The 26,707-nt window shown below is 33.1% G+C and overlaps 1 protein-coding gene across 1 annotated transcript; it reads left to right on the forward strand.

Moving 5' to 3' along the window:
- The first annotated feature begins 863 nt into the window (after window positions 1–863).
- Window positions 864–25,393, forward strand: LOC129940631 (transcription factor E2f1). Its single transcript, XM_056049022.1, has 6 exons — window positions 864–1,209; window positions 9,310–10,268; window positions 13,468–14,250; window positions 17,487–17,670; window positions 17,762–18,742; window positions 25,095–25,393. The coding sequence occupies exons 2-6, from the start codon at window positions 9,783–9,785 to the stop codon at window positions 25,220–25,222; spliced, it is 2,562 nt and encodes an 853-aa protein (XP_055904997.1). The 5' UTR covers window positions 864–1,209; window positions 9,310–9,782; the 3' UTR covers window positions 25,223–25,393.
- The last annotated feature ends 1,314 nt before the right edge of the window (window positions 25,394–26,707 follow it).

Genomic DNA, 26,707 nt, shown 5'->3' on the forward strand with positions numbered 1-26,707 from the left:
TCGTGAATTTTTATCCAAAGCATCAAAAACACAAGAGTAAAATAAAATACAATACTATATTATGCACTCAAAAAAAAAAAACAAAAACTAGTACTCTGTTCACATTCGTATTCGTAGTATTGATGCGTACTTTCCTAAAGGGCCATGCACCCTCTTCCCATAGTTTGTAGAAACGAGTCATACATATTATAGTAAATAGTGTAATAGTACTGCAAAATATAATGCATAAGACAGAGAGAACAATATGCTACTTCCATCAATAAAAAGCCCATTTCCAGCCCCTACCCTATAAAGTTGGTGTAGAGTAGAACTGTAGATGTAGAATACAAAAAAAAAACAAAAAACGAATCTGTCTACGATCCACAAATACGTTCCACACGCCTAAAGCCGCGAAAATCCTTACGATCTTAAATAATATAGAACATTTTAAGAACAAGCAAGAAATACTCCAAATGAAACAAATGCTTAAATAAAGAATTAAAAAGAAAGAGATACAAAATTCCTTCCATTAGCTAACTGTACTTTGGTGGATTCCAAATGTTAAAATGGTAGCGATTTTGGTATGGATGGACTATGGAATGGTGTGGATAGTGTGGTGGTGACTGGTGATGGTTGGCATGGAATGGTTGATGATGATGATGATAATAATGAAGGTTGGTTGGTGGTGTGGTGGTTCGTCGCGCCGCCGTTGGCTCTCTTCCTCCTTCTTGTTTTGAGCAGACGACGGCAACGACACGGCGGCGGCGACGACGACTAAAACGACAACAACAAAAACAACAGCGACGACGACGTATAGTGTATTGTATAGAGAAGACTCCAGTGCTGCTAGTTGGGAAAGCAGACGCAGCCACTGAGCCTGAGCCATCAGTGCTTTGTATGACGCTTGGTTTGTTGGTTGTGTGCTATTTTGCTGCTGCCGCCGCGTCAGTGCTGGTATTTACTGCTTGCTGATGACGGTTCTAGCTAGTGCCTAAAACACTAGTATTGCGGCGTCTAATGTCGCGCGTGTAGTGTTTTATATATATATTTTGTTAATTTTTTTTAGTTTTTTCTTTTTGTTAAGTGATGTGTAAAAGTGGAATTTGCCGGTTATGACGTTGTGGGGTGCCCGTGCCAGGCCACTATCTAGGGCCATGGGTACCGGAAAAGCTCTATCAATATCCTCAAATAGTTTTCAAAGGTTTTGTGATGTAATCCGAAGCTTAATTGGTTTGTTAAACTACATTTTATTAATAATTTTGTTTTTTTAAATAAGTTAAATTTTCAAAAGGGTGTGTGTGAAAATAGTTTTTCTTTTTTTCATAAAAAGTTCCTCTTCCGTTTCATTCCAAATCAAATATACATATACCCAATACCTATATGAACAAGAACAGTCCTTGCGCTGTGAGTTGTTCTGTTAAAAAATATAGTTGAACGCCGCCCACTTCTCCCCTCGCCATCCCCTTCTTTCACTTCCACATCCGGTTTATAGTATTTGGTTTGTTCTTAAAGCTAAAAAAATAATAATTAACGTCCAATGAACTTTTATAATACTGTTTTTATAAATATTAAATGTGTCAAATGTCAATTTATAATGAGAGTTCTGTCAGAATCAGACGGGTAGGGCTTTGCCTATACATTGTTGTCAAATTACATAAAATTGTAACAAGGATCAAAGTCTAAAGAAAAAGTGTAGACATCAAAAAAGAAGCGTCTGTGGATGATAATGCACCGCTCACCGCACCGTACCTCTCCACAACAACTTCAAGACCGGAAAAGAAAATGTCTTCCCTCATTTTATATTATAAGAGCGCACACATACACATAAGAAAAAAATTATGTTCTTTATATACTTTCTTACCAATACCTTCATACTTATACCCTCGCTATTCCTTGTTTTTGCTTTTGTTATTTATTGTATTTTATTATTATATACGGTATACCCTGTGTTTGTTCGTTTTGCGTTTTGTTACCCCTGCACTACGAGCGGTGCGGAGCGGAGCATCGAGCTTGAGTTCGAGCTCTCGAGCATAATGCCTCTAGTCGAGTCGATGGGAAATTTTTGTATATAACCATTTTTGTGCCTTCTGGAAATCGGGAGGGTTAATATTTATGTCGTGCCATAGCGTAGCGTAGCTGTTTACCAAAGGGGATACGGATAATACAGGGTGGCGTCACATACAAATTTTGTTTTAATGGCTTCAACTTTTCTTGTGATTAGTTTTTTTTGTTTTATTTCGCACAGAAAAATGGCACTGAACTTCTCTTCTCTTGCAAAAATTAAAATGGCTTCACAGGGATGAAAAAGAGTATACACAGCCAAACTTTATTATGGCAAAGGATATAATACATGTGTATTATATTATGTATAGATAGATATACGAGTACATAACTACCTACATACATTGTTAAAAACAGAAACTGTACCTCGTCTATATGCCTGCTCACCTTCCAATCTTCATTATAGGTACCTATACCTACCTACCTACTAACTACACTATGCAAACTTTGTTTACTATAATTGAATGAAGCATTTTTCTTCTTTTTTTTTTTAATTATTTTGTTTTTCTAGTTTTGTGAGGTTTTTATATATTTTTAATAGGGTAGGGGCATTGTACTCTTTATTTGATGGTACATGAATTAAACAGAATAATTTTTATATTTAAATGTTAGGCTTTTATATATGACATACTATAAAAGAAGAAGGTTAAAGTAGATTGAAAAGTTTCTATAAAAATCAATAATTAGTTAGGTATGTATCTATAGGTAGGGTTAGATACTAAACAAATTGTTTGTCTCAGTATATTTTACCTAGTTACTTATTATTGACACTTAAGTTTTGATTGGATACAAATGTTATTATTAAATTCCGTCGATTGGCAGCGGGGTACTAAATGCGTGCTGGCTTGTTAATTGTCGAACAAAAGCGCCATCTGTTAATCAATTTGGGGAAGCAGTAGGGTTTTTATAGATGATAAACTTAATAAGGGAAGGAAGACTTGAATTGAACAGATACGTAGGCATAACGATGTTTTATATTTGAAGCAGACTACAAATTGTCTTGGACTTCTGCATACTGGCATTATGCAACATTATTTTACAAAAGCTTGTTAAAGGTTAAAATTAAGACCGTTACACGAAAATATTAAATTAAATTCAATATACCTATTTTGGTAGGTATAAGATAATTATCATGACAATATAATTAAGACAAATCTAGGATAAGCAATATTTTAAACTTATAATTCCGTCTTTCCTTAGATTTGCTTTTGTTTTGAATCATTGTACAGCCGTACATCGCCTTGGCATTGATTTGCAATAAGGTCCTGGCATTTTTTTGGTGTTACATTATTTCAAACTACCCTTGTGCATTCATATACTTCATTTAAATTGCTGATTGTATGCCTCATTGGTAGGCACACAGTCTGGATGGCATGATAGCCAGTCGATGACATCGTTGTCCTGCATAAATATTCATGTTACTGGAGTTCTTCATCTGCAAAAGGTAGCATTACATTTTAAGGTACACTAATGTAGACTTGGGCTTGAGCGTGTCTTGCAAAAGCTAACCTAGCCTTTCGGTTTGACTGACGTACCAAAAAGCTGCCTTTCAGTCAATCGCTCTTTAATGGAGTGTGCAGAAAGCTCATTTGGATCCTTGCCGAAAAATTCCTCTCTCAAGTGCGTTTGCACTTGAAAAAGGATTTTTTTTGGGTGCGAACTATCAGCTTGTCCTGAACTTCACTAGTTTTGCTGGGTCTTTTCTTTGTTACTACTTTTTTGGTGGTTTGATGTTTTTCTACATATTTGCAATCGCAGCAAACAGTTATGAGTGAATAAATAGCGGTACTTTAAGTTTTAGTTATCATCTGTCTTACTATTGCAGCAATAGTGTTGCAGTATTAATCGTTTTTAATTAGTTCGCCACAACTATAGGTTTGTACATATATACATATGTACATGAAATTAATGTCGTAATCTGCAATCTCATAAAATAAACTCAGATAGTACCTATGACCATCTCTGACAACATTACTCGTACACAGAAATGGTGGAGAGTTGTAAGTCACTAGGCCCTGGTTCTTTATGGACTGTTGCGCCACCTAATTTAATTATTTTTAGTACCAATGTTGGCTATTCTTATTACCATAAGATGTAGTTTCTTGTTTCCTATCAAGTGTGTGTTTTCCATCATTAGAAAAGCTACTCAATCCTCCCTTCTCCATTAAGCATCTACAGATAGGTACGGTTTCAAAATAAAGTAGGTACCTATATAGACCAAAATGCTATAGCCAATTGCAATTTTTGTATGCTTGAAAACACAAATCAAATTTGATGTGTGTGGAACATACCTATCAAATCAGTGGCTATTTAACGTCTGTCCTTACATCTCCTATTTTATGTGACAAAGTTTGGAATATCAATGTGGCTACAAATTGTGTTCATGTGCTTGTTAACTTTTCCTATTCATTCAATGTCCTCAAAATTAATACTAATGAAAATAGTTTCTATTTGTTTCCAGAAGCGATTAGATGGCATTTTTGTATTTGTTTCCAGAAGCGATTAGATGGCATTTTCATTAAGATAACGAATTTAATAATTGTTTAAAAACTTTTACAAATATCAATATTATTGTATACAATCGTAAAAACATTTGTCAATTCTTCCAATTGTTGACTATAAGTGTTACTTTTGGAGAGTTTGTTCGTCAAGAACTTTATCAATATTCACTCAATACTTTAAAAATCCTTTACCACCAAAATCAGTTAACGCCAATAACATTACTTCCAGTTAATTTAAAAATATAGACAGGTAATTCAACACATTTTATAAAAATCTGTTCCAAACCTCATTTAGACTTCTCAATTTTAATACACAAAAATCCATTCATCCATGATTTAAAAAATAAAAGAACAACCTATGTATGTTGGCAGGTAAATCTACTACTACCCCAGCACATTGCCTCATCGTGGTCGTCGTAAGTTTGTCTTCCGTCACAAACTCTTGGTAGGTAGATAAGTAGGTAGGTAGCTAGATTTCTCTTTAGATCCAATTTCGGGTAAACGATATAGTTCAACAAATATTTAAAAATGCATGTTTTTTTTTCTTTTAATTTTCTTGGAAATTTGATCCAAATTGTTTGTTGTATGCCAGTAAATCCAGAAAATATACTCTTCCTGCTCTCTATATGGACCCTATATCCATATTCCCATACCCTGCCCTTACTCTTATAGCGATGTAGGAGTTCGTGGCTCGTCTTTCCTGGATGGATGGATGGATTGGATGGCTGATGACGATAATAATGATTTTAAATCTACCTACCTGAACAAAACATGGATATATGTAGACCTCTCTCATGGAAATAATATGTTCTTTTCTCGTTATTATTCAGTGAAGCACGTATTTTATTGTATAATCTTTTTTAACAGAAGGAATACACAAAATATTTTCTTATATCAGCAACACATAGCTTATATGGATAGAGTGGTCTGGGAATGATGAGAACAAAATACATATGAGATATTATATTTGGAACTGGTATCACCGGTTATGCCACCAAAATTAATTCTCCTGAAGAGAGACAATATGTACCTTTGAGCCTAGTATTAGATACTGTATAGATGCATAGGACAAAAACAAACAAATTCAGCTCCAAAGGATGTCCTAAGCGACCCCAATTCTTATGGTGGCTACCGACAGAACGTTCGGTGCCTTGTTACAGAACTGCCATATATATACTTATGACCAGAGTGAACGGTAATAATTGTTTAGCTTGATCATTCTTTCCGCGTATCGCCGCGCCGTGGTCGTTTCAGGTCGAAGCTTTGTTATAAGTTTTAAAAAATAAAAGCCGTTAAATTTGCATATTGTATTAATTTTATATAAGAAACAGCACAAATAAGAATTCTCCTTCTAAAAGTTTTTATTTTATTCTTGCTCAATTTTAAATATGAAGTAAATAAAAGCAATTTAAATTTCGCGCCAAATTTGTTTATTAGTGATTTTTGTGAATTAATTTTTATACTTCCCTGGCCCAACGTATTTTTCTTGATGTTTTCCAAGTTTATAAAGTTGTCATACGTGCACATTAGAAAACAAAAATTTAATTAATTGTAAATTCTTGTGAACGTCTCGTTTGTTTTTAATTTTGCGGGTTCATTGAATCCTGGTGCTATTTATGGGTACATCATATCTACTTTTTTATTTGAATGAAAAATTATTTTATTAGTTTCACTATAATTGTATCCTTTACTCATTTAAACAGAATTTCAATTTAACAACAATTTAATATTTTTGACTTGAAAACAAAAATTTCAACTGACTCCCCAAAAATTGGGACTTATGTTCATATTCTGGAGAACCATTAAAGAGAACATAGTACCTGGGTTAATTCTTATATAGCAGCTGCTCGATATTAGTACTTTGTTGGGAGAACACAATTTTTCATCTACTCTGTGGGATAGAATACCACGTTTCCTTGATATCGGTCCACAGATCCATCTAGTCAAAATTGGTCGCTCGATAATATTGTTCATCATTTTCTTGACTGAGAGCGTGGTTCCGTTGCAAAGTCATGGTGGATTTATATTTCGAAGAAGAATGATGGGCACGCCAAATTTCAATGTAAGAACGTGCGGTGGCATGCCTGGGAAATCAAGCGAATTCAAAATTTCAGTTGGATAGTTGACAACCTCGCCTTGATTCTCCAAAATATCGATGGGCTTATATGCTGTCGTTTCACTGGTGGAACTGGTGGTGGTGATGGTTTTTGCTGCTAAAATAGCCACTGATGGTTTTTTAAATTTTAGCAGGGTGATATATTGTGTGGATTCATCAATTTCCGTTCGCCCATTTTCAATATCCAATAATTGTTTTGCGAAATTTCCAGCCAATGCATCCCGTTGTGCACTCATGTTAGTTTTCAAAGTCAATTAGTATTTAACTTTGTGGTGTCTTTTATTGACACCAACTAAACAAGTGCGAAAGTCACTACAAAAGCAAGTGAACTGAAGGAAAGATGAGTTTAGTTTAACAATTTTAATAATAATAGTTCAACAATTAAGTAAAGCTAAATGAATATTGATTTTCAAATTAAAGAGACTTTGCGGTGGGAAATCAGAAAACAAGATCGAGTTCAAAAAGAATGAAAGTATGAATGGTTTGGAATATTCAAATTTTCAGTTTGTATCTGCTCAGTGTTCACTTTGGTAGTTTGGTTTTTTTGTACAGTTTGAATTAAAAATTTGTTCTGTTCTGGAATTTTCTAGTTCACTTTTTTGTACACTTTCAAGATAAAATGTTGAATGTTGGAATACGCCAAAAGGAGCGTGACTGTCGTTAGAGTGCCGCCACAACTTGATACATGAAAGCGACATCTGCTAGTAACTTCCATTAATACAAATATCATATTTATCTTACCCATAAAAATGCATCATCATACTGATTTTCATGATAATCGGTTGAACTGGACACAAGCTGCTACTCTGCAGTGCCACTTGGTGTTGAGGCATCAATGAATCATTCAAACGTTTTCCATGGAAAATAAATACACCTATATATATATACCAACGTTCATAATAATCGGTCCAGTAGTTTTGGAGTTCATTGACGACATAAAGCATTCATTTGTATGTACAGTGATGGACATTAAGAAAGAAACACTACTTAAAGTTTTAAGAATTCAAGTACTTTATTCAATAAAAACTTAAATAAATTTGTATTTGGACTTCAATTTATTTTTTTCTGTTTTTAAAACTAGTTTTTATAAAAAAAGTTAAAACAATAAATTATTAACAAAAAAAAATTCATATATTTAAACAAAAAATTAACATATTTCCTGGTCATTAAAATAGATACAAAAATTAAACATTAAAACAACTACAACATTTAATAGTTTATAATATTTTTTGTTTAGTATTTTGTTGTCCCACCCTTACCTTACTTACAGCTTGACACCAATTGGGCATGGAGTCAATTCCTTTTTATTTTTAGTGGAGTGTCTCCCAACCGCCTTTTTTTAAATCTCCCCGCCGCCTTTTTTAAATATCCCCACAATTGTTCTATGGGATTTAAATCAGGTGATGGCCAATCAATAACTTTAATTTTTTCGTCATTAAAATATTTTTGTTTGCAAGTTTTGACGAGTGCTTTGGATCATTTTCCTGCTCTAGGATCCATTTTAAAGGCATATCCTCTTCCGCTTATAAAAGCATCGTGTTCTTCATAATATTAACATATGCTACTTTATCCATTTTGCCTTCAATAAGATGAACAGGTCCAACGCCATACCAGGAGAAACATACCCAAAGTAGAATACTTCCACCTCCATGTTTTTACAGTCTTGAGTTTAGAATTAAAATCACAACTTTTTGGCCTTCGAACAACTTGCCTGCCATCACTTCCGAAAAAGTTGATCTTCGGTTCGTCAGTCCACAAAACATTTCTCCCTTTTTTAATTCCTTCCGGTCCGGTCCAACTAAAGGGGAACTCTCCTGAGAACTGCGAACTGTTCTCCAAGCTGTAACTCGGCTCTAATAATTTTACCAAATTGATTTGGATTTGGAAACACACACACCCTATATTTTACAGATTGTGGTCATCTTTAAATTCCGAAATTGGAACCAATAGCTTGGCAATATTAATTTACTATTAATGTTTATAACTTGACTTGACCTCATTTTTACTATTTGAAAATGAAAGAAACAAATAAAGTTAATTTTATTCTAAAAATCCCTTTCTCCATTACCTACTTTCGGAATCGGTCTCTAGTTAAAAAAATATATTAATTAATATTTTTCTTCTTGAATTCGACAGTAAGATGAATACATTTGAATTTAGAACCAATGAGACCTAAATATTTAAATGTATAGCACCAGTTTAAAAAGTTGAGTCATGTGTGTCATCAATGGGATTGTTATTGATATAATAAAAACTTAAAAGAAATTGTATGTCTTAGAAGATCTTGTTAAGAGTCTATTTCATCTTTTCTTTTCAAAAATCAGAATCTAATTAAGTGAAAAGGTACTTTTTAGTAGAGTAATTTAAAATGTTTTTATTTTGTGTTAAACTTTCCATCCAACTCTCGGACTCTGTATGGGTTAGGTTAAAAGCAGAACATTAGATGTAGGTTTTGCATCAGCTTTTTTAAACATTGATTGACAAGTTTTGAATTAAAATGAAATTCTTCTGCTCAAGTCTTAATAATATTTGTATTCAAGTGATGGACAAAACCATAAAATCAGAATCTTATATTTCTACATTAGTTCTTTTATATTTAAATGAAATTCAATGGGAAAAAAACTTATTTATATGATTTTAATTTATTTTCAGATGTGAAGAATCCATAGGTGCTAAGTTAGAACATAAGACAATGAGCTGAATTTTCCAAAAAAAAAAAAAACTAAAATAAAGTAGTTTAAAAAAGTACAATACACTCACCTACACATATTAAATCCTCACAAAAATCGCCAAGCAACAACAAAAACAACAAACATCTACGAAAAACAAAGAAAAGGGAGAACTTTTTATAAAGAACTGAATGCATCAGGGATAACTTATTTAAATGGTTAAATTTTAATCACTTTGTTACCTTAGTTTTAAAAACTAAACAAAACAACTTAAGAAGCTAGTATAAAATACAAAGAGTTAATAAGCAAAAATACAAAACAAAATAAAAGAAAGGAAAGGAGTGAGTGGAATAAGTATTTTGTTTTATTAAAAAAATATATAGATAAATCAAAGAAGCAGTATTCTTTACGAAAGTGACTGCCATTCTTGAAAACAAAAGCATAAAACTATATAAAATGTCCAAATATTATACCTCGAACAGCAGTAGTAGTAACACATACAATGCCAATGGAAGCACAACGACACACTCTCGAGCCACATCACGGCATCAGCAACAATCTTCTTCGTCATCATCATCATCATCAACAGCAGCAGCAGCAGCATCGTCGGCGACAACAGCATCAGCGAATTCAGCTGCGCGAAAGCTGTCATATGAGACCGCCTCAACATCATCATCATCGTCAACAACTGTCGTCACAAAATCCCATAATAAGGTTACAGTTTCATCGTCAGGAAGAACATACCTGGAAATGGTTAGTAACAATGGGAAATCAACAGTGACGGCGACGGCAGCGGCGATGGCGTCTACAATGAAAGCTAATCAGCATAGTAATGTCCATTTGCTTGACCATGGTTATGGAGCAACAATGGAGACGTTTACAGGAAAATACACCACACCATCCAGTAGGAATTCCGAACCACATATAACAGATTATTATAAGGTACATTTTCTTTTCAACACACATTTTTCTTCTAATAAACGTTCCAAGTCTGCCAAAGAAGTAGTAACTTATAGAAAATATGTATGAAAATTATTTGTTGCATTGCAGTTAAAAAAAGACGCATACGCCCCAGGTGACGCTTTGCAATATGTAATTAAAAAAAAACTTTTTGAGAAATTTCTGACTTCCACATTTTTATGAATTAAAATACATACATACTTCACTTATTAGAATAAAAAACATATATAACTTTATTTACGGCGTTGAATGTTATTATTGAATGCCTCAGTCCGTAAACTTCTTAGAACTAAGATTTTAGTGTTTTCAATTCCATTTTGTTCTGACCCTTGGATGCAATTGTCAAAATTTTGGACAGCTTCGTGATGACTCATTTTTTGAACTTCAATTTCTGAGCTAGCATTTTCATCACTATTATAATCCACCGTATCGATTTCTGCATTTCAACATATTACATACAAGGATTACTCGATCTGCATCATTCCAGAACTCCATATCATGCGTAGTGAATTCAGTCTGAAAAAATTATGTAAAACTTCATAGCTTACAAAACAGTTTTTGCAATTTAAAATTTTGTTTACCTCTGGGAAAATATTTTTCATAAGAGCCATCGTATTTGCCACAACGATCATATGGTCTTGATTTCGGATAGAGGAGGAATATCATTTTCCTTATCTGAACTTGGAGATAAAATGTTCTTCCAGCACTTGTGAAGTACAAACGCGGATACTTTTTAACATGACAAGGCAATGAGTAATACAGCATCGTAAAGTTTAAGATCTTTAGGGCATTGATTATGCCCTTTCTGGAATTCACAAGAGAGCTTATGGCATTTTGATCCATAGGCTGGATTAAAGGTGTAACATTTGGTTGCATATACACCACCCAAACTTTGCCCTCATCCGTTTCTTTTATTAGCTCTTCTTCTGGTCCAAAATTAATAAAGCATATATAAACGGTGATTTTTTAAGAGCTTGAGAACTTAAAAAAAAAAAACGCATAAAATTTGCAAAATCTCATCGATTCTTTATTTGAAACGTTAGATTGGTCCATGACATTTACTTTTTGAAGATAATATCATTTAAATGTTGACCGCGGCTGCGTCTTAGGTGGTCCATTCGGAAAGTCCAATTTTGGATAACTTTTTCGAGCATTTCGGCCGGAATAGCCCGAATTTCTTCGGAAATGTTGTCTTCCAAAGCTGGAATAGTTGCTGGCTTATTTGTGTAGACTTTAGACTTGACGTAGCCCCACAAAAAATAGTCTAAAGGCGTCAAATCGCATGATCTTGGTGGCCAACTTACCGGTCCATTCCTTGAGATGAATTGTTCTCCGAAGTTTTCCCTCAAAATGGCCATAGAATCGCGAGCTGTGTGGCATGTAGCGCCATCTTGTTGAAACCACATGTCAACCAAGTTCAGTTCTTCCATTTTTGGCAACAAAAAGTTTGTTAGCATTGAACGATAGCGATCGCCATTCACCGTAACGTTGCGTCCAACAGCATCTTTGAAAAAATACGGTCCAATGATTCCACCAGCGTACAAACCACACCAAACAGTGCATTTTTCGGGATGCATGGGCAGTTCTTGAACGGCTTCTGGTTGCTCTTCACTCCAAATGCGGCAATTTTTTATTACGTAGCCATTCAACAAGAAATGAGCCTCATCGCTGAACAAAATTTGTCGATAAACACATTTCGAACCGAACACTGATTTTGGTAATAAAATTCAATGATTTGCAAGCGTTGCTCGTTAGTAAGTCTATTCATGATGAAATGTCAAAGCATACTGAGCATCTTTCTCTTTGACACCATGTCTGAAATCCCGCGTGATCTGTCAAATACTAATGCATGAAAATCCTAACCCCAAAAAAATCACCCTTTAGGAAGTTTCTGGTCTCTTAAAAATTCTTCAACCTAAAAAAAAAACACGGAGTTAAGTAACTTTAAAAATTCGGCATTTCTTTTCAAACCTGTGGAACAAAATTTTGAAAGAACCACGTTTTGAAGAATGTTGCATTCATCCATGCAGATTTTTAGTAGGTGTAGTTAACGAGTAGAGCTTTGTTTTTAAAATACCTTGGCTTTTTTCTTCAAACCTGTAGCATTTGACCAAGAGAGAAAAGTATACTAGGGGCGCTCTTTCTCCAGCGTGAACATGTATGTAGTATTTGGTATCATTTTCCAATATAATCCATTTTCATCCGCATTGAAAATTGCATTATAGATAGGTTTATTTTCTTTAATTAATCCAGCTAATTTCTTCTTAAATGGTTTGACAAGTTCTGCCCTTGATAAAAGCTTTTCACCAGACTCTTTAAGAAGTCGAATTCTAATGCGCTTTTTAAATTTTGTTAGCCAACCACTGCTTGCTGTGAATTCACCGTGGTGATATTTTTTTTGAAACTGCAATGACTCTCACGTTGCATTTGTACAATGCAGCTTCCATTTTTGGATATTCAACCTTCTTTAATGATCGTCGACGAAAAGGTCCACTGTTTGTATTTCTCAGATTTTTGAAAACCTTGCTCTCATTTTTCTTGATAGTGCATATGCTAGACTTTGGAATTCCAAACTTCTTCGAAATGTCCGAAAGCGAAACTCCTCTTTTATATTCGTCAATGATTTTAATTTTTGCTTCCATTGTAAGACGTTTGCGCGACGACATCTTGCAGAACTTTTTTATTCAGCATCAGACATGAAACTGAGAAACCATGTCAAATATTCCAGACGCCAAAAAACGTAAAACAACAAAAATGGGACTACAAATCTGTTACAGTTTTGTTAATAGCGAATAGGGCAACTGTTTACATACAAAAAGACGAATACGTAGGTCATAATTAAGCAATCGAAAAAATACTTGTGTAATGGGAATTTGCGTATTGTGCCTCCTATAAAGATCTAACCATACACAATTATTTATTATTTTCTACACTTGCCTAACACACAAAAATGTATATGGACTTGTGTCCTTTTATTTCTTGTCTGTAAATAAAAACAAAATTTAAGTTGAATTGGCTTTGTTATCTTCGTACCCACAATTAACATAAACAAAAAAGATACATAGTTTCTATAAGTTTTGACTTCGTAGGCCCTAAATTCTGTATTTATATGTTTTAACACCATATTTCAATATGCCCAAATACTTTTTTCTAAAATTAAATATTGTGTTAATTTTCACAGCAAGTGAAACGGCGACTTCCGAATGCAGATAGCAGCAGTGCCTCATCGCCTCATCCTTCAAAACAAGCGAAACACAGTAGTTCTCATCAAACACCATACCAACCTACGACAGTTCATCAGCAACCACCACCACCACAACAACAACAACAACAACAACAACAGCAGCAACAATCATCAGCACACCAGCAACATCAGCCTCCTCACCATCAACGTCAGAACGCTCATAATAGATCAACAACGATAACAACGACCACCCACAATACCTCCGCCCGCAATTCATTAGCAGTTGCAGAAGCGGCAGCTGCAGCCGCTGCCTCAGCTACTGGTAAGAAACGCTCAACCGATGGTCGTGGAGACACCTCACTTGGCATACTAACGAAACGGTTCGTTGATCTGCTGCAAGAATCCCCTGATGGTGTCGTCGATCTAAATGAAGCATCGCAAAAATTGTCGGTATTGAAGCGCCGCATCTATGACATAACTAATGTCCTCGAAGGCATTGGTATCCTTGAAAAGAAATCAAAAAATAATATCCAATGGAAGTGTGGCAATTCGCTGGTCAGTGCCGAGACATCGGAAGACATGCAATTAGAGAGCGATAGACTCGAGCAAAAAGAAAATCATCTCAACTATCTAATCAACCAGATAAGAGATGAGCTGAGTGTAGAAATATCAAAGAACTCACAGCATTCTTATGTAACGCACAGTGATTTGAAGAGTGTTGAGCTGTTTAAGGAGCAAATTATTATTGTGGTCAAGGCACCGCCCGAAGCCAAGCTTGTGGTGAGTTTATTTACTCTTTGATTTGTTTTGTATTATCATATTTAATAATATTACCCTAATACTTGTTCCAAAGTAGTTTGTCTTCGACTAACTTCTCTCACAGTAGGTTTGATTAAATCTTCACCATGTCTAAAGTTTGCGCTAAGTGCGAACAAAGTATAAAACGAAGTTTTATACGTTTAATGCGAATATTTCTGCGGTCGTTTTTTCATAAAGTGACAACGATTTTAATATAATTGCCGAAAAAATCTTACCCAGTTTATTAATAATTTTAATGTTCTTTCCGAGAGTGTAAATGATCTCAAAAAATAGTTCTCTTCCTTTAAAATGTCTCAATTAAATTCCACACCTCGCAAATTAGCAACAAAAATTATGCCTGACTCTTCGCCAAGTCTAATCGCCAATAACAATAATTTAAATCAGCGTAAATAGTGATATGTCTGGTGGCAATAATAATTTAACGTACATCATAAAATTGTATTAGAAAACATAGGTTATCATTCCAAAATGGCTGAAAGCTTATCTTACAGGACGCAGTCAGCTTGTTTCAATTTATTCGATTACCTCACATCCCTTATCTGTAACTTCTGGCGTTCCGCAAGGAAGTCATTTAGGTCCAATTCTGTTCCTTATTTTTATTAGTGACCTACCTGGTAATACCCAGTACCCGTAGCATGATAGTGCGTTGGATTGTCATGCAAGAGGTCTTGGGTTCAATCCCTGCCTGTGCCACCTTAATTAAAAAAAAAAATAATTTTCGCGAGTACTGCCTCTTGCGAGGAATTGACAAATCCTTCAAGAGTAATTCTTGTCATGAAAAAGTGCTTTCTCAAACTAGCCTTTCGGATTCGGCCTTAAATTGTAGGTCCCTTCCATTCCTGACAACAGTACTCACACAAAGGAATGGTTGAGAGTTGTAAGTCACTAGGCCCTGGTTCACAACGGACTGTTGCGCCACCCCATTTGATTTTTGATTTGACCTACCTGATGTCCTTACAAACTCAATGCGTCTTATGTTTGCGGATGATTTAAAAAATTTTAAACGTGTAAAAAACTTAAAAGACTGTACGCTGCTTCAACATGATGTTAACAGTCTTATCAACTGGTGCAATATAAACCAATTAGCCCTAAACATATCCAAATGTCAATGTCCGTCGTTTGTTACCTTTACGATTACATTATGCAAAATCATGTCTTTGATAGAGTTTCTATTAAAAAAGACCTTGGAGTCAGTTTTGATTACAAGCTAAACTTTGTACAGCATACAGAATTCATGGTGAACAAAGCCAACTCTATGTTAGGTTTTATTTTTCGTAATTCGTTTGGTCTTAGGGACTCCTAAACACTAAAAGCCCTTGACCTTTATGAGGCGTATGTTAGATCAATTCTGGAACATTGCTGTGTAGTGTGGAATCCTCATCACAGTGTTCATATTACAGGAATAGAAAATGCCCAAAAAAAATTTACAAGATTTGTAGTACATAAACTAGGCTGGAACATTGAGATGCCTTCATATAACGTTAGATGTCAGCTTATTGGTATGCAGACATTAGAAAACCCGCGTAAGATGTTTCATATTGATTGTCCTTATTTATTATCACTTATTAATCTTTACGCTCCTTCTAGCGAACTAAGAATTCAAACCTTATTCCGGGAAAACGTTCATAGAGTAAATTATGCGTTTAATGAACCCATAACTCGCAGTTTTAGGGAGATTGATAATGTATCTGATAATATAGATTTTCATTTGAGTAGAAACTCACTCAAAAACATGTTGAACTTGTAGTTTTTAACAAATGAAATAATATAATAATAATTGTAATTTTTTGTATATAGCTTTAATTTTTTAATGACTCAAGGGATATTTAAAAGATTCGGTAGTCTATTTGAGAATATAAACTCTAATTGATATTAAATAAATAAACAAGAAAAGATACAGAAACACCATTATTTTTGTTATACATATGTATTTATATCAATATAATAAATGTTTGTCTGGTTTAAGGAAGACCTTAAAATAGCTTGATCGGCGCGGCGCGGCGGCGGCAGAGACAGCCGATACGCAGATTCGCTATTTTGTAACTTTGTTTCGTTGTTTTTTTTTTTTGTTGTCTGATCTAATACGAACACGAGATGAAAGTGATCGCGTTGGCATTATTACACCCTATCCCACTTTCTTTCTTCTGTTCTTAATCAAGGCGTTTGTTCGATGTTCCTATATATTCCTTCATTCCGTATTTATAATAGTTTGAAAATAAATCCAAATGTGTTTCCGTTGACGTACGCATTTAGGCAGGCCATTGGACTGCTTCGTTATCGTCTGTGAATTTTCTCAAAATAAAGATATGATGATGGCGACTGCGACGGCGACGCACAGCGGCGTGATGCGGGGCAGTATAAATGCTGTAGTTAAGACAAATTCATTTTCAGTGGGAACTATCAGTGGATCTTAATTATATATGGCGAAAACAAAGAAGAGTCCAAATGAAACATTTTTTAAAAGTAAAAGATTGAGGATTAATCCATATTCTTTTAGATTGAATACAACTTAAGTATTTTTCGGACCCGTACTTCTCATAATAACAAACTTTTTAATATTCTAATGTAAATATGTTTCTCTTCTTTAAGTCTTGAGTTGTTTAAGTTCCCAATCGATTCAATTTTTTCAACTCTGAAAATGTTAAATTGAACTTAAAGTAATTATTCTTGATAATGCAAATATTGAAGGTCCTTAAAATTTTTATGAAACTACGTTCCCTTACTGTATTTATTTATTGTTTTGAAAACGGCATGCTGAATATTGTAGTAAATAGTTTTAAATTGAACGCCTAGTTTTTTACTCAGCACCACCGTGTTTTTAGCAGAGACGACGCGACGCATGGCCTCCGGTGGCGGCTGCTGTAGCGGAGAATATGCCATTTCTAAAAATAATTGCTGATTTGTCATTTCACTTTTAATTTTAATTTTTTTATTTTGTATTGCGCTTGTCTCAAAACAACAAAATGGACTTGTCTCATGCGAATCGAAACGATCGTCTCGAGTTAGATGTTTTTTAAACTTTTCACAGTCAATACAAGAACAATTTTTAAGTTAGTCTAATTTTATTCCTTATTTTTGTATTGAATAGTGTCGATTTGTGATACCGACAAAAAATTAAGTATATTTTTCTTATTCTTCATAATTTTACACTTTTATATGGAGGTACAAATATTAATTTCTTTGATTTTTCTTTATAGCTTCCTGATTCGAGAGTGCCCCGTGAAATTCATGTAAAAGCTGAAAATAATGGCGAAATCAATGTGTTTCTATGCCATGACAATTCACCCGAGACCTCACCCAATTTTTCAAATGATCCTCTTTTCAATAATATTAATCGTTTGACACCGGTGATTGAAAGCTCAAGAAAAGCACGATTAGGAGGTGAGCTATACCGTCATTTGAACATCATAGTTTCAATTTCAGAAAAACTTAAAAAAAAGTGCAAACAATTAAACAATTTTCAAATTTTCAGGTCTACTCACATCAACATATCCAATTCGTTCGGCACAACGAAACTTAAGCAAGTCAATCGAAGATGCTGCTACAGCATCTGAAATTAGTGGATCTGGAAATGGTGTAGTAGACGCAGATCCGCATTCAATGGCCGGCTTTGGTGATATTGTTAATAATTATATGGGCTGTGGTGACTTCAATATGTTCCCTACCACAACAAAACCTGTTCTAACTCACATAAGTTCCCAGTCTCAACTCTCAGAGAATAAAACAAGTACAGAACAACAATTGAGCAATGAGTTTTACATGAAAGAGGAGCCGCAATCGTCATCGACGAGTCAAGCGGAAGATAATATTGTGAATGATGTGTCGGTTATAGACAATACCGGTGATGGCAGCAGCAATGTTGTAGGAACACATTTAACAGTTGGAAATAATGGTGGAGTTTTAGGAGGAGTTAGAGGAGGAGGAAGCAATGGCGTTGGTGGTGTTGTTACGGGCGGAAGTTGTACATTAGTAGATGTATCGCCGCCGCGCTCCACCGACTCTAGTGATTCAAATAATACGCTTAGTAGTTGTAATAATAAGTCAGGCCTTAAACATGACGTCGCCATGGTGAATTGTTCAATGAGTAGCAATGGCAGCGACGGCGGGACTGTTAGTTGTGGCACACAAAGTGCTGGTAATGTTGGTGGTTCTGTTACTGGACACCATCATATGCACAATACTTCTAGTGAAGATGATGACGATCATATACACAATCATCATCATCATCATCATCAAAGTCACCCGCAGCAGCATAATGAGGAGCTGCAGCATCAGCATCAACAACAGCAACAGTCGCAGCACCCATTATCGGTAATCAGTGATAGTAGAAACAGGATGGGAGTGACGCCATCGTTGCTCGGTAATAACAATAATAGAAAGAGCGTCCGGAACGCTTTCATGACTGAGTCGATCAATTTGAGTCCGTCGAATCTGTTGGGTGACGGGCAAAACTGTAAGTATTGTCAGAATATCGGTGACTAATTCCATTCCACACTATTTTTCTCTTCTTTTTTTGTATGATGTTTGTTCTTTTTCTGTTCTCTGTTTTTTGCTTTCATACTAACCAACGAAAATCATATTTTTCATAATTTAATATTGTTTTTGTTTATTGTCGCTTTGGGAGCTTCTTTTCTTCTTCACATTCTATTATTTTATTTTGTTATATTTAATTTCAAAACACTTGACAAGATTTGCGAAAATGAGACACGGGGAAATGACTTTGCAAGTTGAATTCTGCTCTTCGGGAGCTCTGTCTGTGATTTGCGTTTAATATTCCATTCGCATCACAGTCTGAGTTCTTGCTGAGCGGTGTTCATATTTCAACATGTAAATAAAATGTATAAACAATTGCTAACACGGAATATGGAGCTGATGAAATAAATAAAATAATAATACAAAACTTTCTTGGAAATCGATTATGGATGCATTTTAATAATTATTCAGTATTTATTTACAAGTAATATTTGTGGTTTGGTAAATAACAAATTGTTGTAAACGAACGAAAATATGTTTATAGATTTGTCAAATAAAAAATACTGTTTGTAAAATTAACACAAATGTTGTAAGTTTTAGAATTATAAGATAATCCTTTAGAGTAACTTTTATATATTATATAATCTTTAATTGTAAAAATATATTTATATTACACACATAAAGGGTCCAGGGGTAAAACAGCACAAGTCCTTTTTTTTAAAATAAGTATTGATGGCATCTTGTAGCTTTTTGTGTCTACTTTAAGATGTTCTTTTCTCTCCTTAAAACAAATGTATTCTACCTTAAAAACGATGCTGCGAGAAAACAGCATATCCCCTAAACGTTATGTAGAAGAACAGCACTGGTCCATGGAATTGTGTCTTTCTTATATAACATCTCCGGCTTAAATAATTGCCTATTAAGTGCAGTATGGTATTCAAATATTATTTTATTCAGTCAAAATCAGTTTAAACGAACTCAATGGGACTGTAGAATGGGTGTTTTGGTATTACCAATATTAAATGTTTGTCTTTAATTAAAAAAAGACGATTGCCCATGTTCTGAATTTCACTTATTGTGAAAGTGAATTTGGGTGTTCCACAATTCGTTGTTGTGAATTGGATTTTCAAACATGCAAATGGAATGGATGTTCTGTATTTCGGTTTGTTCCATTTTTTGAACACATTCAGATCACATTTTTTATTTCTGTGAATTGGTCTTTGATAGCTTCCTTCTGCTAGGAATCGGAGGGTTGCAGCAAGTTTTTGAATTGAAGGAATCGATGAAGGTATTACAAAAGGTTCTATTTCCCTTAGGACATGTAAAAAAGCGTCTTTGCTTAATCTAAAATTATAATGAGTGCTTAAAAGAGGAAATCAAACATTTATTTTAATTATCATAACAATTTTACATAATTTTCACACGTTCACATTGTGTCAGGTAAATCAATTTTTTTTTATTTGTGTCCCAAAATTAGTCTTCTTATTTTTTCTCTTGAATTCTACCTCCTTTATTCACTTAAAATTGCCAAAAAGCAAACAATTTACTTCAGAAACTAAATAATAAAAATAGACCAGTTCTGAGAGTTCGAAGCAATTTCGAAGTTTTCTAAATCGATCGAATTGAAAAACATTCAATTTTATTTCACGTGAAATTGAAAAGTTATTTTCATTCAGTTTTGATCGAAATTCGGAACATGGGCGGATTTTTTTTTTTGAAGAATTGTATTTATGTATGGCTTTAAAAAAAAAACAATAAAAAAGACAGCATTTTGCACTCGTTTTCCAACACTCTTACTGATGACGAGTTGCTTTTAAGAAAAGAAAATGCAATTTTTTAATTCGTTAGATTTAAAACTGTTCGTTCTTATATAAATAATTATTCGTTAAAGACGATTTAGTTAAAAGAGATATACAATTAGAAAAATTTGTATGAACTGTTGCGATTATATTGTTATTCTTGGTATATACGAGTATGTTTGTTTGCATTGTTTGCTGTGACAATAAAAATAAAGCACACAACTAAATGTTATTATTTGAATAAACAGCACTGAAATTTTAACTAAAAAGTGCAAATGGAACGACTTGCGGCACCTTACAAATTCCTTAAGAAGGTCCAAGAATGTTTAACAAAATGTACCCTTCAATAATGAATAATGGAAGCTAAGAAAATTACGATGAATTACTCTGCGATCCACCCCGCCGATAGACAGACGCTTGATTAAAGGTTAAAAACCAAACAAGTCATATAGTTTATTGTAGAAATTATTTATGTTTATTCTTTTTATATATAAAATCAAAATTAATTTTATTTCTGGGTCCTAGAAAATGATGTTCTAAAAAACTGTGGAGCGAAATTAAAAAAAAAACTATGTATTGTTAAGGGTTTGACAATTCATTAGTTAGTAATTTTCTAAGGAGGTCCAACATTTTAAACCTTTCTTTCCGTTTATCTAACTAAACTAATTGCTAATTGGCTTTTATTAATAAAACGAGCATCCATGTCTTTAAAGTGACGACAGTTCGTGAAAATAAACACACCCCCGATGCCACTATCTATGAGTGGCATCCAAGAAACTACTCAACTGTCAGTACTCGGTATGTGTATCACAGATCACCTTTTATGGAATGATCATTTGTTTGATATTACCAAAAATGCTGCAAGGTCCTTAGGATTTCTCCGACGGTGCAAGAAATTTGTCACCTCTTCTGATCTGGCTGTAATTTACAAAGCCTCCATCCGTCCAAAGCTTGAATATAATTCGCATATCTGGGAAGGTTCCCCTAAAACAAGTTTAAATCTATTGGACAGAATACAAAAAAGAGCTTTAGAAGTGATAGGCGATAGAACTATAATCAAATCATTTACATCGCTAGAACACCGCCGCAATCTTTCATGTCTTTCGTTGTTTTATTGTTATTTTTACAAACAATGTTCTGTCGAATTAGCCAGTTGCATTCCACCCCTTAAACGCTTCCGCCGTAATAATCGCACTTCTAGGAATGCTCATCAGTTTACCCTTGAGTTCAATTCCGGGCGTACTGTCAAGTATAGAGATTCTTTCTTAAATCGCACATCGAGAATGTGGAATGCTTTAGCCAAATCTGTTTTCCCTCCCAGTTTGATGTTCAGAACTTTAAGTCCAATTTGCGCCGGTATCTCCTTTTATCCTTTTATATATAAACATATAAAGGGTACTAATAACCTCTTGGGTGCCTATAAATTAAAAAAAAGCAAATACAGTACTCGAAGTTTAATTTTCCTTCTATATAAGTCTATAAGAAAAGAAAGTAAACCTAAATATTAATTTTTCTAGAAATTGTTTTAAGGTGACTTATACTGTTTTTCTCTCTGGGATCCTTCAATTAAAAAGGAAGCTAATTAAATTAAATTAAAGGTTATTTTATTCTTGTAAACTGTATTAACGTTAATACTAATACTTTTATAATAATAGTGATTTTTGTATAAATTAAGATACAGATGTTTTTGATACTATGGGTTAGAAGTACACTTTTAACTCGTCTTATAAAGATAGTATGGTGCGAATTATTGATTTGCAATGAAATCGAACCCCAGATTAATGTTTTAAGATGCTTTCTACAAAACATTGGCAGCGTACGCTGTTTTGAGGGCAAAATTAATTATGGCCCCTGTTATCATTTGCGAGTCGAAAATTCGCCTTAAGTCGAATGTTTTGGCGAATTAATAGTTTGGTGGTATTACCAATGGCAAGCTCTGTAGTTCGTCTTTGAAAAAAAAACTGCCAACATTAAAAACTGAAAGTGAAATGTTATTCATTGTCATAAATAAAACAAAGTCAGATTGAAGAATATTGTTTTTTGTGAAAAAAGTAAATAAAAATAAAGATGATTAGCAACATTGAATTGTTTTTCGAGGATAAAAATGAAGAAAAAATCATGATCTGCAGATTGAGGCGAAGTTTAAGAGATGCTTCCAACCCACTGGAAGTACTAGATAATTTGTAATAAAATTAACAATTACTTTGATAAAATTTAACTAGATTTGTTGGTCATAGATTTCTGTTATACTTTCGGCTTAGCAAACACACATTTAAATATGTTTTAAGTCAGATAAGTTGAGGATTTCAAACGACTCAAAGCTCTGCAATTCCACCAATTTTAAAACTTGCGTGCGCACTACGAAATGTGTAGGAAATGACTTTGAGCTAGGTTTCTCCCAATGGATCAATGCAGATATGTCCACTAAAGAAAAGCAGGAAGTGAGAAACTATTTTTTTCAAAGGGCAGGCTTACAAGGGATAGTCGGCTGTTTAGACGGAACTAACATTGGTATCATAGCTCCTGCTCAGTTATAACACCAATATTCAAATAGAAAAGGTTTTTACAGCTTAAATGCGATGGTGGTAAAGTAACTGCCCAAAAGGTCCTCCACCTGTTGCGACTAGATCCTTTTTATCTGTCGCGGTTTTCTTCTTCAGTTTTAATTTATAGTCTAGCCAAACCTATTTTCTAAAACCGTTTTGTAATATTCTTTTTTCCGTACTTTATGCCACTCTTTACCCTCTGGTATAGGAGGTCCCAATGCGTTAAGCTCAAGGGCAAACGAATCTGATTTTTTCAAAGTTACCAAGAATTACAGTACGACCGATTATGACAGATAAAGGCGAGCATTCACCAATTGTAATAGAACGACATTTTGATTCGCCAAATTTTTGAAGTTTAAGGCGAACGTCAAATTGGCGAATCGCAAACAGTAATGCGAAAAAGTCACTCGCGACTCGCGAATGATAATACGGCCCTATATTTAACACTGGACCTATATTTAACACTGGCCACACGCGTGGCCTTCTATAGTAGACACAGTTACAGTTTTCTTTATAACTTAATTGTTTTTAATTAGTATTAGACTTGAAATACCTTACAATCCAACCTAAAATTCATAAATTATGGTTAGTAAATGTTTAAGGCTAATTGAACATTACGCAAAAATATTTATTTCATTAATATGTTTTCAAAATAAAAAATTATTAACATTATTAAATGGTCTACCAAAGTAGGCCACGCATACATTGGTGTATGGAAATAGGGTGCGTGTACTCCAGTGATAAAAACAAATTCTGCAAAAGAAAAGTTGTTAATAACAACAACAATATTATAATGCTCAACAAAATTCAATATGTGTCGAAACTGGATTGATATGTTTTAAGAATCACAATTTTAAATATACGAGTACTCTAAAACAAGTACAAATATATTATTAAAATATTGACATAAAATAGTTTTTAGCTTTTAACAGTTAGAACTCATAAAATCCTTTGATTCAATTGGAACTATTCTTTATCTTTATGTCCTACAAGAATTATCCATACAAACTTATGCTATTACAACACTAGTCTACATTTTCATTTTTATATTTCGTGTGAAAAGAGAAGTGATTTTTGTTGGAACTAAAAGGATACAAGACAAACTACATTAACAACATTCGAATATTTTTCTTAGGTGTATTAGAAACCATATCCTTAATTTATAAAATAGTTTAATTTTAGGTGCATACATCTAGAAAATAAATGAAAAATCAATATATTTTTGAATAAATACATATATATAAATGTATAAATAAATAAAAAATAATACAAAATTAAATAAAACAAATCTGTATTTTTAAATAAAATAAAAATATTACTAAACTAGACTTAAAATATTAAATATATTTCAAAACTTCCATGTGTAAAAAAAGGCCACGGACACCACACCATTTACGAGATATCAGACCAAACTTGAATTTTCAATATTAATATCTATATATTCATTTAACAATAATAAAATCAAGTGTACTTTGCTTGCGCTGCTGCTATAAATAAACATTTATGTACTTCATCGCTACATTCTGCCGCAAAAAAAAATACAATAAAATAAATAATAATGTTTCATTAAATAACAAATCACCATCAACGTCAACTACCATCACTAGTTTACTTTAAACAAAATAAAACTCATTCAAGCCGCATACATTTCTTTCTGTAATTTCAAGCCGCAGTTATAACAAAGAAAAATTCATTTTGGATCTGAACTCTCGTGGGTCTGCATTGCAAAGGTTAAGTTATGAAATTCTGTAGCACCATGAGATTCAGCTCTGGCGTGAATTTCAATTCATTCACATCTTAATGCATAACCAAATAATTTTATTATAAAACAAAAATAAATCCATTCAATTTAATTTAACAACACTGATTCGCTTTAATTTTATTTTTTTTTTCTAATACTCTCTACTATCTACTTTTTTATCACTCCTAATATAATGTCTTTCCATAATTTTATTAAATCTAAATTATTAACTTAATATTTTTGCAGATTTTGATGATTTTCCGCCCTTCCTGCCAATCGAACCGCCACTCGATGTTGATTACAATTTCGCCTTGGGTCATTCTGAAGGCCTTATGGAGTTATTTGATGATTTGGTAACTTACAAAGGAAAATGAAGAAAAAAAATTGTTTAAATCTGAGGATTTTTAATTAGTTCTAAGTTTAAAACAAAACAAACAAAAAAAAACATTAAATAATAACAAAGAGAGAAACCTTAATAAACAGGTTAAAAAATAAAATCAATTATGCATGTGTTGTGTGTAAAAACAAAAACAAAACAAACAAAACAATTTTTACCCTTTCCTATAAAAAAGCTATCATATTCATCCAAATCTTCAAAAAATCCACACAATTTGAAGAGTTACTAATTTATTAGAAATAAAACAAACAAACAAAACACAGACACCTCTAACAACATAATAGAACAAAAACAAAGAAAGAATCAATGAGAAGGCTCATTAAATAAAATAAAACAAAATTTAGAAAATAAATTTAAAATTTTTATTTATTAAAACACCAATCGAATAGTCAACAAAGTATATATTTAATAAATCGAAAAATGCCTAAAAAGAAGTACCTTTGCCTTCTCTTAAAAATAACACAAGTTTGTTTCTGTTTTAAAGAGGTTCCACAATTTGTTTTTTTAAAAATAAAAACATTTTTTGTTGTTGTTTAAATAAATTCATAAAAATCAAAGTGTGGACTTGGCCGAAGAGTGGACGATAATAAGTAATATTTTCTCAAAACACTTAAAAATCAAAAATCCACAGCATCATAATCATGGAAAGAAATTAAAAAAAAAAACCTTTTTTGGATAAAGCAATCAAAACCTTAATGCAAAATGGCGAATTTAATTGAGCCACTTTAATTTTATTATTAAAATACGTATATATTTTCTTAAAATTACTTTTTATTTATTCTTGTGATTAAAAGTTGACCAGCAGAAAAATTAAGTGAGACAAATAGTAAAGAAAATAATGAGGTATTTCAAATTATACACCTCCGTCACTTATTAATTTATATAAATTAAATAACAACAAAATCTTTGTCTATTGTTTTTGTTTTGTTGCTACCAATGGAACATCATTTATGCATTATGCCCATTTTCATAACAAAAACCAAGATTATTGTATAGTTAAATCTCGGGTCTCTTTTTCCCATTTATTATTATTTCTTAACTGCTTTGTAAATTATAGATTGAGGACAGAAGAAAAAACAAAAATAAAACACAAGGAGACAATTTTGTGGAGGAAATTTTAATTTAAAACAAAAATTGTTTTTATTTGTAATAATACATATGTACAAAAAGGTAAAATAAAATTTAAAACAAACAAAAAAAAAACATCAAATGCAAAATAAATAAAATTGCAAAAAATTAAAATGATATGTTTTATTTTTGAAGTTTTGTAAGATTGTTCTTTATTAAGGTATAATTTAAATCTTTCTAACAATTCTATTATTCTAAGCCACGTACTCCGATTCACTCGACAGTTGATCAATATTGCCGACTTTTTTAAAAGTAATGTAATCAAAATTCATGTTTTTTTACGGATTTTCGGGCATCGTTTGATCAATTCCCTTTAATACGCCTATTACCATTG

Source organism: Eupeodes corollae, chromosome 1 (assembly GCF_945859685.1).
Source record: "Eupeodes corollae chromosome 1, idEupCoro1.1, whole genome shotgun sequence".
Taxonomy (NCBI): domain Eukaryota; kingdom Metazoa; phylum Arthropoda; class Insecta; order Diptera; family Syrphidae; genus Eupeodes; species Eupeodes corollae.